Here is a 15,519-nt window from a genome sequence, read left to right as displayed (position 1 = left end):
ATTATAAAGTTTTATTTTCAACCTTTTTTGTATTTTTTCTTATTTATTTGAAAATATAACTATGAAATTTATGCCTTTGTAGTTGGCTTGTTATGGCATATTTTTTTTTCTCAACCAGATTCGTTCATATATTTTATTTTTTTACGTACTCTTTCTAATATGATTTAATTTATTGTTTATAGCGATTATATTTTGTTTAATAGATTACACTTATATACAGATTATTTAGTTTCAGTTTTATAAATAAAACTATATTTATGTATTTTTTATTAAAATAATTTTATAGTTTGCATTTTCATTATATAGCGAAATTATTTTTGGGTTGTACTTTACTGTTTTCGTTCCATTTTCAAAATATTCACAACGTGTTTTATTTTGTGGGCAAACAAATTTTTCTCACCCCCCCTCCCTGAGCAGTACAACCGAATTGCATTCAGGGAAGTGACCCCACAAAAGTTCGAGATGGTTCGTAAAAGTTAAACAGTACTGTTGTTTATTTTTTTTTATTTTTAAGCCCTTTTTGAAAAACATATATCATCATATTTGGTCACCATTTTGTACTCTTGAAGAAGATGCAGTATAAAGACAAATCGGATATGTTCGTTTTCAAACTTGGTCATACTCAAATTGCATAGATATTGTAAAATTTACAGGAATAGTGCAATACATATTTGTAAAAATAGTGATTTGACAAAATGAAGGACAATCAAAATAAAGGAAAAATTTCAAAAGTTTTCAGAAGTAAATATATGATAACAAGTATAACATTATTGTCTATGATATTAATGTTTCAATATAAATACCATGAAGTTTTATCAGTATATAATAATGATATAACGGTACATCAAAGCAGTAAGTTATATTTAGCTCGCTTATTATTTGGTAGAACAAGAAGCAGAATAACTGGAAGACTATTAGATATAGAAATTCCACATGGTTACCGATTATTTATTTATAATTTATTAATAAAATATATGAGTATAAATAAAAATGAAATAAAATATCCTATAGAGTCATATAAATCTATAAGCGAATTATTTTCAAGATATATTAGAGAAGAGACTCGACCAATTGAAGACGTTAGTGAATATTCAATAATTAGTCCTTGTGATAGTGAAATTGTAAATTTTGGCGAATTAAATAAAAATCAAAATTTAAATAATATAAAAGGTATAAATTTTAATGTTGAAACATTTTTAGGTGTTAATTTACAAAAAAAATATAATGATGATACAACAAAATTTTATTATGCTATTTTTTATTTAAGCCCTAAAAAATATCATCATTTTCATGCCCCATTTGATTTTACTTATAATATGAGAAGACATATATCTGGTGAAGTCTTTCCATTATTTAAAGGAATGTTTAAATTTATAAACAACATATTTAATATCAATGAACGAGTTATATTAGGTGGGGAATGGAAAGGAGGCAAAGTGTACTATGCAGCTATTAGTGCATATAATGTTGGTAATATAAAAATCGTAAATGATGATGAATTACTTACCAATAATTTAAGAGCACAATTGTCATATATAGGAGGTGATATTGATACTAAGTTTTATGAAAATCACAAAAAAGTAGAAATAGGTGATGAGGTTGGTGAATTTAAATTAGGTTCATCTATCATAATTATATTTGAAAATAAAAAAGATTTTGTATGGAATATTAAAGAAAACCAAACTGTTTCAGTAGGTCAAAGAATTGGGGGTGTTAATATACCAGTACCACCTAAAAATAAAGTAATTAAAATTAAAAGTTGAAAATAGGGGAAATCCTGCATATGTGGATTCAGACCATAAACCAGGTCGAAAAATTGCGAATAGAGAACAGCAGCGGTGATAATTGTTTGTCCTATGGCATTCGCTGCACCTATTTACGCAAGACTATTTTCCATTAATTCAATGATTCTATTTTTGGTATTAAACAAGCTGAAAAGGCTGAAACGGCTGAAAAAGCTGAAAAAGGCTGAAACGGCTGAAAAAAAAATTTGTTAATTGGCAATATTGCACTACTACCACCCTTGTAGTCATTTTTTTCAAATTGCATTAAATATATAATTAGCAAAAAAATTCAAATATTTACTATATTTGCATATATACTTTGTTTCTATGTACATACCCTTTTTTTATATAAACATTTTAAAACTTTAAATATATTTATCTAAATTTGATCACATTTTTATAACAAAATGAGAGGCAACATAAGTGTCGCTTCTTCACAAATGCAGTAGATGCCCATAGGTCTTTCTTGCATTTTTTTTTAAATATTTTAAATACTCTTATTCAAATTGTGTTTGTTCGCATTGCGAAGTTAGAGGTGGAAAATGAAAAAGTAAAAAAATGAAAGAGTAAAAAAATGAAAGAGTAAAAAAATGAAAAAGTAAAAAATGGAGGAGTGAAAGGACGAAAAAATCGTGGATGTGGGTTTTTCATTTGGTGCGGAATGTCACCTGGTCTTTTTGCAATTTTCGAAATTATGCAGCGACGTTTTTAGGTTTTTCGTTTCCCCATTTCCCTTCAAGAAACATTTGCCTGTAAGTAACATTTCCTACTGGCCATCGTACATATTGATCATCATTATATATTTTCATATTTTCTTCTATTAAATTTAAATCAAAAGTGTCGTCTACATCTGGGTCGTTTGGAAATGGGTCGTTACCATCTTCTAGTGAATATAAAACTCTAACATGCATAAAAATCTGATCACATTCACCACAACGATACAAGAACCCTTCTCTACATCTAAAAAATAGTGGTACATGTTCATTTTCACCTGTACCTCCTGTACAACAAACTACTCTCTCTGTATGTACACTCGGTACTATCACTGGATTTTCTATTGTTCCAAAAGGCCCAACAAATGGCGATGATTTTAAATACTCGTAAAATTCGAGTAAGGCTAGCATATGCTCGTTGTCAGGGTTAGCTATCTGCAAAAAAGTGAAAAAAAATGATGAGACAACATAAATAAATAATAAATAATGAATAATGAATAATGCATAATTGCAAACATTTCGATGAGCAGATAAAAACGCACCTGCATCCCAAGGTCAATAGCTAGCTGCTTATACGACTTTTTAATAAGCTTTTCATAATTTAATAAATTGCTTTCACTTCTTATTTTCCAATACCAATAACTTTGAATAAAATCATGGTTTTTTTTATCACTTGTTAATATTTCATTAATGTTTTCAGGAAAGGTATCTAACGGTAATTCATAATCCTCTGGCAATGTTCGGGTGAAATGTAAGTATGTTCTTTTTTGTGTGTAATTAATTATTTCATTTTTTCCAACTAAATTTGTTTTGTTATATATATTAAATATATTTCTTTTATTTATGTTTCCAAACTGGTTAAGCGATACACTTCTTATTATTTTACTTAAAGTCATATTGCCTTATCTTACTTTATTCCATACATATGAAAAAAATGCTTTGTCAATAAATAAGTATACTATAGCTGTACTATTTTTTGATAAACTGTCATACGTATGTATATGTATATGTACATGTACATGTATGCTTATATATTATGAATAATTCAAAACATACTGTCTCGATCTTTGCTTTAAAAAGGTAAATATTTATATATATACCAAATAAGCATTATATTAAATAGTTAGAAAAAATTAACATTCATTTTGTATGAACATATTTTTATATGCATGCGTAAAAATAAAAGTTGTGTAACAAACGGGCTTGTATAAGTATACCTACAAAAATACAATTGGCGAATTAAATTTCCAATACTATGTTTTTCATAACTTACAAAGGGAAAAAAATTATAATAATATTTTTTATCAATTAAAAAAATGGAAATATATGAATAGCATTACACTAGTTTAATCGTCATACATACACGTTATTTTTTTTCAACTAACACAAAAATAAAAATTATGTACTATTAAGGTAAAAATTAATTGTATGTAATTGCAGTAAAAAAATATGGCGAAATTAAATAAAGTGACGTGACCCAATATACATATATTTTAAAAAAGAAAAATTGTATTTTTATTTTATATATAAAAAAGATGAACTAATATATATTTTTTTAAATGCACAATATTAATAGTATTATATATGAAAAATAAACTATACTGCTTTATCACATAATACATTTTATGTATATATTTTACTATGATTTTTTTTTATGTGTATTGTGTATATAATTTTTATAAATGGAATAATTGGAATGAGCTTCCTATTTTTTTTTTTTTTTAAATCCATTGATAGTTCATATAAAATAGTTTTACCAGCAAAATAATAAATAAAAAAAAAAAAAATTGAAGATATATTTTTTGTGAGAAAAGAATATCAATTCAGACTATTTGTATATCCATTCTGTGCTTTATAGTTTTTTTTTTTTCCAAATTTTTTTGTTTCTTTTTTTGTTTTATCCAACCCATTGATCTACTAATTAAATAAAAGAAAGACTAACATTGCATATGACTTAAAAGTGTTTATATCCATTGACTGTATTACAATTTTTTCCGTTTTCTTTTACAACATATAGTACTTAAAATTTTAATTAAAATTTTCTTAACAATTTATATAAAAACAAAAATACAAATTTTTTTGTCTACCTTACATCATTAAATCTTATGTATAATACGAATGTTATCCTCAATAGACTAGTTGTAAATTATTATTTATAAGTATAATTTTTTTTAATTTATTTGTTTAATTTTTTTTTTGTTTTTGTAAAAATTATTAACTGTTCATATATTTTAAAATAATTCACAACAAACTTGTGTGTGTTCATGCTCTATTATCCTCTTCAGACATATATATGCACACTTGCAACGTCTGAAATAATTAAAAAAATATATATTTGAAATATATGGATGCACATATTGTTAATTTTATTATTTGATAGTGTAAACAAAAAACTGATAGTAAAATTTTCTACAAAATTGATAAAATGATGAATACAAAAAATTTGGATAAACAAATCGATATTTTAAAAAAATGTCAACTGCTTGCAGAAAGTGAAGTAAAATCCTTATGCAATGAAGCAAAATTATTATTAATTAATCAGGAAAATATAAGATATGTATCATTACCAGTAATAATTTGTGGTGACATACATGGACAATTTTTTGACTTAAAAGAATTATTTAATATTGGTAATGAGTTACCTGAAATGAATTATATATTTTTAGGTGATTATGTAGATAGAGGAAAATATAGTATAGAAACCTTTTTATTATTATTGGCTTTAAAATTAAGATATCCCAATCAAATTACATTAATTCGAGGTAACCATGAAAGTAGACAGATAACTGAAGTATATGGTTTTTATGACGAATGCATAAAAAAATATGGATCAGTAAATGTATGGAAATATTGTACAGAAGTTTTTGATTATTTACCTATAAGTGCAATTATTAATGAATATTATTTTTGTATACATGGTGGCTTATCACCTTCTTTTACAAAAATAGATGATTTAAAAAAAATACAAAGAATACAAGAAATTCCTAGATATGGAGCTTTATGTGATATAATGTGGTCTGATCCATCGGATATTAATGGATGGGAAAAAAGTCCAAGAGGTGCAGGACATTTATTTGGTTCTGACATTGTTCAGAAATTTTGTTATATTAATAATATCGAACTTATAGCTAGAGCTCACCAATTAATAATGGAAGGATATAAATGGTGGTTTGATAAAAAACTTGTTACTATTTGGTCTGCTCCTAATTATTGTTATCGTTGTGGAAATATTGCTAGTATTATGCAAATCGATGAAAATTCAAATTTCACTTTTAAATGTTTTGGCCCATCATCCGTTGAGGATACTTCCCCAACTTTCTTAAAAAAACAGCCACCGATATATTTCTCATGAACTGTTCAGAAAATGCTATCTTCATTAGTGATAATTACCATATTATTATGAACTGTTCAGAAAATATTATCTCCATTAGTGATAATTACCATATTATTATGAACTGTTCATATTTTATATCTTCCTATTTACCTTTACTAACCATAATTTTTATGAACAATTTTTTTTTTTTGCATTACATAAGCTGTACGTGCATGCGTATCGTACCTATTTGAAACCACTTTTTGAATAATATAACGAACCTTATTTTGCCACTTTATTAATAATTTCTTATAAAATGGGTCTTACATTTTCCACCGCTTCCCAACGCGCTGGGAGTGGCAAAAAGCTGTTCATGCGATTGTCTATTTTCATAATTTAAAAAAGGAGGGTGTGTTTTGATAAAATTGCGCAATATTGAGCATTGTACACACAAAAAAGAAATAAGTAAGTGCGATGAAATAAGTAAAAAAAATATGAAAGTGCAAAAGTGCAAAAAATTAAAAAACTAAAGAAAATACTTTTAAAACGTAAAAAATTGTTTAAAATGGAAATATTCCCTTTTTCGGTTAGCTATCCATTTAATACACCAATTATAGAGCGAATTTAATAGAATGATACTCAAAATTAATAAATAAAAATTTAAGTAAAAAAAAAAAAAAGAATGCACACAAAGCATATATATTATATATATGTGTGTATTATATATAGCGAAAATTTTCTAAGAATATTTTACTTCAAAGAAAATTTATTTCGCAATTACATTTTTTATTTCTTCTTCTGAAATTTATTTTAATATTTCATAATAAACAAAAAATATGTGCTCGAACAGAAAGAGGCCATATGAAATATATGGAAGCCACTAAATTAGAAATACAAAAAAAAAACAGAAGGAAATTAATTTGTTGTATCAAATTTATGTAATTTTTTTCGCCATAAATTATATTTAGCTTGAAATTTTGCATTTGTTATATTTTCATATGCATTAGGAGTTGCTGGATCATCATCCATTCTATCTTCATATTTAACAAGCTTAACATAATTTTTATATTCTTTCGTTGATTTACCAACAGCTATTTCTTTTAGTCTACTATTGACTCTATTATTATTTACACTATGCATAGAGTCAATTGGATTATTTCTTATATCTCCTAAATAATTAATAAAATTATTATTAAAATTATTAAATTTTTCTAAATCTATATTTTCTTTATTTATTTTTGTTTGATGTTGATCTGTTAAATAATTCATTCTGTTGTAAATAGTTGGAGTAGCATTTTCATTTCCAAAATTAACTTCATTATTTGTTTTATTTTTTATTTTGTTTTTCATTTTTTTAGTTGGATTAAGGGGAATATTATTTTCATCAATTTCTACATCATGAGATATTGTACAATTCATTTTTGACATACTTGTTTGATCATCTATATTTCTTTCTTTTCGTTTTTTCCCTTTAGATAATGTTCCTATTAAATTATTTGCAGGCATAGTTAAAAGGTTACTAAATTTTTTATTTTCATTTACTGATGATTCATTAACATTTGTCTTGTCTTTTAAATTTGGATTATTTTTATTAATTTGTTCGTCATTCTTTTCAGTATTTTTTTTTTTTTCAACTATATATTTTGAAAAATAAGAATTTTTTATGTCTTTTTTATTATTATTATTTTTTTTATTTTTTTGAATATTATATGAATTTCGTTTCATTGATGAATTAGATGTTGCACGAGATGCAGAACAAGAGGGTCCCGATTGGATTGAACCTCCAATTGAATTCCTTCTTAATTTAGTTAAAGAATGTCCTTCTCCCTTTACACTATTTTTATCAACATTTTCATTATTATTTAATTCTTTTGAAGTATGTTTTGTATTCTTATCATTTATGTTTTTTCCAATTGTTCCATCATCTTTATTTGTGTTATTATTCTCAATGTTGTTCATATTATTTTGTTCGGCATTATTAGGTATGCCATTTTTTACTTCGGACTCCAAATTGGTTGTTAAATTTTGGTTGATTCCATTTTTATTCGTTTCGAAGGTTGTGCTTTTTTCATTGTTGTTAATTTTGTTTACATTTCCAACACTGCCATCGTTGCAAATGTTTTTTTGGGTTTGATCTGCTCCTCCAGTAACTTCATTTTTTGTATTACTAATTAAAGTTTTTTTTTCTGTACCTTCATTCTCTCCCTTTTCAGGATTATCTGAAATTTTTAAATTTTTTAATTTCAAATTTATACCAACGTTACTATTATCTAGGTCCGCATTGTATGAATTCAAAAAACTGTTGTTTAAATCTGGTTCCTTTTCGTAGGGCAGTTTTTTATTTTTCAAATTTTCATTAATGTTATCATTCTTTGTAGATGATTGTAAAAAGTCTGCGAATCAAAAGGAGGATCAAAATGATGGGGATGAAGCAGAAATGTAAAACAAAAATGGTGATATGGCAAAATGCTTGCGACTATGAAACCTGACATGCACACGCACGAGCAGCTCATATGCCCCCATAAATTGGCCAACTTGAAACAGCCAAAAAATGGGAACCTATTTTAACACAATATATGCAATATGCATGAACTATGCCTGGTTTATGCCCACACATTATGTTCATATTATTTTCTTATTTTCTTACTTGACTCGCTAGATAAAAGATCTACCCATCTGATTGTAAACATTTTTATTGATGAGAAATAAAAATATGTATATTACAATGGTATATTACAATGATATATCACAATAGTATTTACAATGGTATTACAATGGTATATACAATTATTTGGCTATTTCGAATTGCTTTGAATGTGATTAAAAATTGTCATTAATTGGCTTTTCTTTGCTTCCAAAATATTTTTAATTTGGAAATGTATATGTGTTTAACTTTTAAATGCATGCATACGTTCATATATTATATGCATACTTATTTATAAACAAAAATACATAAAAAATACATAAAAAACATGGGTTAAAAAGTAAGTTAAAAAATACGTAACAAAAATACACTTACACTAATCTCGTATGATTAAGTATGACACCAAATGAATGAAATGATATTTTGCTTTATCACACCTTTTCTGTTTAATATATATTTGATAAATATTAATAAAAATATAATTATCCGTTTATTATAATATAAAATATTATTAACTAATAAATGAATAAAGAGAAAAATGCTTAGTGTATATAAAGAAAAGAGAATACCATATTGTACATATAATATACATCCAAAGATTAAACATATAAAAGTTGTATATATTAATCCGTACAAGAAAAATAAAACAGAAATAAAAGGAAAATGAAAAAGCACAATTAAACAGTGTATTCATATATAATTATTCTACATATATATACATATGTACATACACATGCAAAGGTTAATACTTTTTTTTTTTGTTAATTAATAAAATAATATTGAAACGATATTTTTGTGTATTATACTATTTTCATTGTTTAAAATAAAAAAAATCTAAAAATCACGATATAACCATATATATATTTTACATATGCATATATTGTGTGTGCCAAATGGATGGAAAAATATTTGACGTATACAAAAAATAATTGTCTTTGCAATTAAGATATTTGGAAATTGCATATGATTAAAATTAATTATTTAAAAAAATAAGGGTGGAAAATATATTGACTCATGTATCATTATGAAATTATGAAAATTATGAAATTTATGAATAACTTATGAAATTATTTTGGCATTATAGGTGTGTTACATAATTTTACTTTTTGAAAGTGCCAACTTGCAATTTTAACAAAATTTAATAAATACACAAGGAATAAATTAAAATTAGGATGAAAATAATTTTAACATGTTTATAAATTTTGGATTATCTTTATCAAATGTTTTTATTCACTATTTTAAACATTTTGTTATTACTTATTTATTATTTTGTAGTATTATATGCTATTATTATTTTGTGTGTGTGTACTTAATAATTTTTTATTTGTCCATATCATAAGTTAGCAATTTTTTTTATGTACATTTGCACAAATCTAGCTAAAACTGTATTTAAAAAAAATAGGGATATATACATATTTAGTAATTAGTAAAATTGTGTATGCATTATATAATTCATTTTAATTCCAACTTAAAATTAGTAACAGACAATAATTCAAATATTGAACAATATTAAATTTGATAGTAAACCCCTTTTTTCTTTTAGTTTACTTAATAACTAAAATCCACATTTTCATTTCCTATTTGTAGATATGTGTGCAGGTGTGTGTAAATATGTTACCAAACATTTTTTCATTATTTTCCCCACCAAAATAATATATAGGAAATAAAATTCAAAACAAATAATACCAATTATAATGTTATATATTTTCTTTTATTTTTTTTATAAAAACGCAATAAAAAGTGTCTATAGACTCTCTTCTATATACATAATGTATGAATATATCGAAAGAAATAACTCGTTTTAATAATTCCCATGTATTCCTATTCAAAAATTATATTTTAATCACTACTTTTTTAATATGTACGGAAAATTAAATATTTAAAAAATTATTTCTTTTTTTTTATTCTTATATATGTACATATAAATTCTTTCGGTTTAAAGAATGTGTATATAAAAAAAATAATATAAAGACATAGTATGGTCTATATAATTTAGGTGATTGTTACTTTTATTACTTTATTTTTCGTAATGATTATTAATATTATATAATAAAAAAAGTTCGAAAAATATAGAGGATATATAAATAGTTTATCACCATACTTATATATCCAATAATAACAAAACATTTTAATAGCTTAGTTTTTATTTTTTTTATAAATATATATAAAAGGTTTTTTTTTGAAAAAAATTCAAATTAGACGCTTTTTTTTTAACTATTTTTTGGATTAAAATAAAGTATTTATGAAAGAATGAATGAAATAGATAAATTTAAGGTAATTTACAATAACATATATTTTAATATTTTGTAAATGGTTATGTACTATATTATTTGTATGCTCGTCCTTTTTATTGCGTACAATAAAAGCGTATCCTTATATCACCCATGAACAAAAAATGAATAAATATGTATGTACTGTTAAGGAATTATTTGCTTGCTTATGAGACTTACGTATTAAATCGTTTTCATTGCAATTTTCTCAATTGAGAATATATTAAATGTCGTTATACATTTGTGTAGGATGAATTTGATATTGAACTGATGGAGGAGATAGGAAAAGAAGTAATTATGCTTAACAAAAAAATAGCTTGCTACTATTTTTATTTTTTATTTTCGTGAAATACTCTATCCACTCATTCGTGTGCATGCACAAAAAATATATCGCCACAAAATACAATTCTTATAAAGCACTTTTATTGCTACCTAAATTTTTTATTTTTAAAGACCATATCTCAATTTCTTGAGAAAATGTATTATAATGAAGAAAAAACAAACATTTGGGTCTCGCAAATTTTAGACACTACTTTAAAAGAGTTATCGAAATTGAACAAGCCATTTAAATATGTTGGTAATTATTTTTTTTTTATTATTTTTTTTTATTATTTTTTTTTATGAACATGTCATAATAAAAAGCTAAAATTATATAATAACATGCACGTTCATAAAAAAAGTATGCAACGGCAGATTAAATAAAAAGTGCATAATAATGTAATAAGTTTCAAAAATTCAATTCGTATTTAACATAAGCTTATTTTATTCATTTTTTAATTTAGCCACTTGCACATTGATGGAGAAAAACGGGTCTCCCCTAACAGCTTCAAACATTTGCCTTTGGGACGAAAATTCAGATGGTTATGAATGCAAAACATAAGAGCATAATAAAAAAATCGAAAAATGATATAATATATATGCATTAAAATAAAGAGTTTCTTGACAATAAATGGCTAAAAAATAAAATAATAATATATATATTTTTTCGTAATGTGATTTTTATTTCACAATGTTTGTTTTGTTAGCTTTAAAAAGCCATGAATATAAGCCAACTCATGTTTATATTTTTCTTTCGTACTCTTTATATATACATTATCTCGACAACAATAAGCATAAAAATACACACTATTTTGGACATGCTAATATAATAATTTCTCTTATATTATTTTATTCTACAGGTATGTGCAGTGTTCAAATGGGGAATGAAACCTTAGATTGCATTCTTTGCATATATGCCATAAGAACGTGAATTTTTTGTTTTCAAAATATCATATTTTATTGTAATCATATATTTTCTCTTTATGAGATTTTTTATATGCGCACTGAAACATATGCATATATAAGTATATATTATGTTAAATATGACATTGTGTATTTTCTTTTTTTATTTAAAAAATTTCTGTCTACACGCATATATGAGCTTTGAATTTTTATTAAGCAAAAGGACTTCGTTAAACAAAAAAATAAATAAATACGCAATTTATACTGTGAAAAAAAGAAAATAAAAATAATTAAAAATATTAACGGTACATAAAATATAAAAGTTTTGGGAGTGTTAAAAATGTGTATATGCCTACATATATATATTTTTTAATTTTTATCTCTTGTCAATTTAATATATATATGCATGTGTAGGAAAACATATTTATGGCAAATTATTATAAAAATGGATGAGCTTTATGAAAATTTAAAAATAATTGATTATAGTTTAATATGTTTTATAAATAAATATAAAATTATAGACAAATATGTAAAACACATATTAGACATTTTTGTAAAAATAATAGATGAATATAATACGTTAATACATAAAGTTATAAATGTCTATAAACAAAATGTCTACAATTCTGTTCATAACAGCTTTCTTGAATTCAAGAAAAATGAAGAAAGGCTAAATAAAAAAGTAAAAAAAAAAATACAGCTAAGATTGTTCATAAAAAAAAATATATAAAGTAGCTAGCTATTTTTTTTAATACAAAATAGTAAAAAAAAAATATTCCTCATAATGTATTTTTTATGTATTGCCTTTTATAAAGAATAAGGAGATACATGAGATAAAGAATACTCTTAAAAAAGCAGTAAAGCTCACTAAAACAAACATAAATTTTAATGATAGCAACCAAGAAGATCAGGTTAAAATAAAAACAATTCGGAAAAAAAATCAATCTTTGTATAATATAGTTATACACACATCCAAATTTTGGGTCTCCGTATATTTTCTACCTATTTCAATGTTTTATTATTTATTATTTATTTAACTTTTTTAGGATGTTTTAGAATTTGATACAAACTTAAAAATTAGTTATCCTTATAATACATTAGCTTTGTACAAACTCAGATATTATCGAAATTTATTTTTCAAAAAATATTCCACTATAACAAAGAATGATAATTATTTGGTATGAACATTCTGAACAATATTGTCTATATACATGCATGTTCATATATTTTTTATTTACTCTATAAAAAAGATTAAGTAGAAAGGTAGACTATCCAATTAAATTGAACTCAGTATATGAACAAATGGATGGTCCTATTAAAATGAAAATCATAAATTTTAACTTCCTAAATGCTATGTCATGACATATGAAATATAATTTACCTCAATTTAAATTTAATGTAGAATGCTAATTATCAAAGAAAGCGATTTCTCGAAAAATTAAAGTCGTCAGCAAAAAATCGACAAAATAAAAAAAATGACATTTTTAAAGATGATTATAAAAATATGCAAAGAATATTAAAAGAAAATCATTTTTTTAAAGAATCAAATAATTTAAAGGATATATTAATTATAAATAAATATTTAAATAAGGCTAAAAATATTATTAACAATATTCCTTATTTTTTGTATACTATAACGAAAGAATTTGAAGAAAGTGGTTCTACATTTCAAGAGAACATGCATTTATTTGTTCTCCTTGCATTGAACATGTGGATCAAAAAGGTGTGCATTTATGTTACTACACCGTCTTCATTTCACAATTTTAATTCCGTTGTTTTGGTTTTTCCTATTGTTTATACACCTTTTCAAATGTAAATTTTATAACATTTTCTCATGCCCACACATTTCGCTGTTTGCAGATCATCCAGGAGTGCGAGCGATTCGTCTCGGATCCTAAAACGAAAGGAAAGAAAAACAAAAGAGAAAAAGAAAGTGATAAATATAAAGTATATAAAGAATATCTTAATGATATGATACAAAGAGGGGCAGAACAAACAGACACATTTGATGAAGACAAAATTTTATTTCCTTATCCTTCAAATATGAAATTTAATGTTAATACTTCATTTCTAACTTATCATTTTTTATATATAAACAAAAATTTATTTAATTTTATAAAAAAAACTGAAAAAATTGAAAAGGGAAAAAAAAAGACACAATCTATAACTAATGAAAAAGTCATTGAAAAAATTAATTATAAAGAAAAAGATGAATGTGCATATATGAAAAATGATATATATAATTATAATTTATATAACGAATATGTAGATCTATATAACCTTACTGATTTAAGTTTCAAAATAGATAATGAAAATATATATCCTAACATATTTTTAATAAAAAATTATTTACATGAAGAAGCAAAAAATATAATAGACATAATATATAAATTACAAAATAAATATTTCAATTTAATGATCTATCAAGATGTTTCAATAATTATACAACTAATTTTATATATTTTAAATAATTTAAAAATATTAAGCCAAAAAGAATGTCAACAAAATTTTGATGAATGTAACAGTTCCAAAAAATATATTTCAAATAATAATATAAAATCTAATTATTTAAATATGTATAGTAAAATATTATTTCCTATGCGTTTAACATTTTTAAATATCCTTAAATTTGTTCATAATACATTGAAAAAACATACATGGAATTATATTTGCACATTTTGGACTAAACTTGAGGGAAGTAAATCGGATGTTGACACTGATGGAAATGAAACGAATAAGCACGGCATAGCTAACAAAAATAAAAAAGGTTTTTCCAAAAATAAACACTTTAATTATTTACCTTTGTTACTAGACGAGTGTAACGAAGACAATTGCTACCATTTTATCAAAAAAAAAAATATTCACAATAATTCTGAACAAAAAAATAGTGAGCTAGCTAAACAAAAAATTAGTAAGCTAGCTGACGAAAAAATTGGTGAGCCAGCTGAGCAAAGAATGTTATGCTCTGATTTTTATAAGACAGTTAATAATAATTTGAAAAATGTAAAAATTGAAATAGAGAATAAAAATAATAGAGATATATATACAGGAATTTCATTAAAAAAAAAAAATAAATATAAAATTGATCAAAGCCCCAAAGCTAAGAATCCTACATATAGTCCTAAAAAAAATAAAGCAAATTCAAAAGAAGCCCAAATAAAAACCACAAAACAAATTAACACCAATAATAATTATGAAAAAAGCAATACTATTTCCATTTTGAAAAAAACAAAGACTCAGACACCCCTTACAAAAAAAGGAAATAATTTGCCTACTCAAAATGTAGCTAAATCTAAAACTTTAAAAATTAGTGCACCACCACCCCAAAAAATAAAAACAAATAACCAAAAAGGAACAAGCCAAATAGGTATACAAAATAAACCAAGTGTAAATTATTTAAATAGCAAAGTTGTTATAGAAAAACAAATTAATTCCATTCAAAAAAAATTTGAAAAAGTAGGGAATGGGCCAGGTGGCAACACCAAAAAAAAGTAACCACACCAAGGAGCCCATAAAAGCAAAAAATTAGAAAATGATGAACATTACACATGAGCAAACATGACGAATAAAAAAT

At 24.1% G+C, this 15,519-nt stretch overlaps 6 protein-coding genes across 6 annotated transcripts; 4 read left to right on the top strand and 2 right to left on the bottom strand.

Moving 5' to 3' along the window:
- Positions 1–695: 695 nt before the first annotated feature.
- On the top strand, positions 696–1,763 carry PCHAS_0829000 (phosphatidylserine decarboxylase, putative; the record flags this gene model as incomplete). The annotated part of the gene is made up of 1 exon (XM_738054.1): positions 696–1,763. The coding sequence occupies one exon, from the start codon at positions 696–698 to the stop codon at positions 1,761–1,763; it is 1,068 nt and encodes a 355-aa protein (XP_743147.1).
- Positions 1,764–2,476: 713 nt separating this feature from the next.
- Positions 2,477–3,393, bottom strand: PCHAS_0828900 (cytochrome c oxidase subunit 5B, putative; the record flags this gene model as incomplete). The annotated part of the gene is made up of 2 exons (XM_736614.1): positions 2,477–2,932; positions 3,040–3,393. 2 exons carry the CDS (start codon positions 3,391–3,393, stop codon positions 2,477–2,479), a joined length of 810 nt encoding a protein of 269 aa, XP_741707.1.
- A 1,529-nt stretch (positions 3,394–4,922) lies between these two features.
- Positions 4,923–5,849, top strand: PCHAS_0828800 (serine/threonine protein phosphatase 4, putative; the record flags this gene model as incomplete). Its single annotated transcript, XM_016797938.1, has 1 exon — positions 4,923–5,849. The coding sequence occupies one exon, from the start codon at positions 4,923–4,925 to the stop codon at positions 5,847–5,849; it is 927 nt and encodes a 308-aa protein (XP_016653840.1).
- An 876-nt stretch (positions 5,850–6,725) lies between these two features.
- Positions 6,726–8,500, bottom strand: PCHAS_0828700 (RNA-binding protein, putative; the record flags this gene model as incomplete). The annotated part of the gene is made up of 2 exons (XM_016797937.1): positions 6,726–8,203; positions 8,458–8,500. The coding sequence occupies 2 exons, from the start codon at positions 8,498–8,500 to the stop codon at positions 6,726–6,728; spliced, it is 1,521 nt and encodes a 506-aa protein (XP_016653839.1).
- A 2,204-nt stretch (positions 8,501–10,704) lies between these two features.
- Positions 10,705–11,973, top strand: PCHAS_0828600 (dynein light chain, putative; the record flags this gene model as incomplete). The annotated part of the gene is made up of 5 exons (XM_016797936.1): positions 10,705–10,728; positions 10,974–11,015; positions 11,178–11,301; positions 11,507–11,584; positions 11,903–11,973. 5 exons carry the CDS (start codon positions 10,705–10,707, stop codon positions 11,971–11,973), a joined length of 339 nt encoding a protein of 112 aa, XP_016653838.1.
- Positions 11,974–12,390: 417 nt separating this feature from the next.
- On the top strand, positions 12,391–15,440 carry PCHAS_0828500 (conserved Plasmodium protein, unknown function; the record flags this gene model as incomplete). Its single annotated transcript, XM_016797935.1, has 5 exons — positions 12,391–12,627; positions 12,761–12,856; positions 12,992–13,123; positions 13,348–13,668; positions 13,806–15,440. 5 exons carry the CDS (start codon positions 12,391–12,393, stop codon positions 15,438–15,440), a joined length of 2,421 nt encoding a protein of 806 aa, XP_016653837.1.
- Positions 15,441–15,519: the final 79 nt, after the last annotated feature.

Source organism: Plasmodium chabaudi, assembly GCF_900002335.3.
Source record: "Plasmodium chabaudi chabaudi strain AS genome assembly, chromosome: 8".
Classification (NCBI taxonomy): Eukaryota; Apicomplexa; class Aconoidasida; order Haemosporida; family Plasmodiidae; genus Plasmodium; species Plasmodium chabaudi.
The sequence above is the reverse complement of the archived record's forward strand: the minus strand, read 5'-3'. Positions and strand labels throughout refer to the sequence as shown.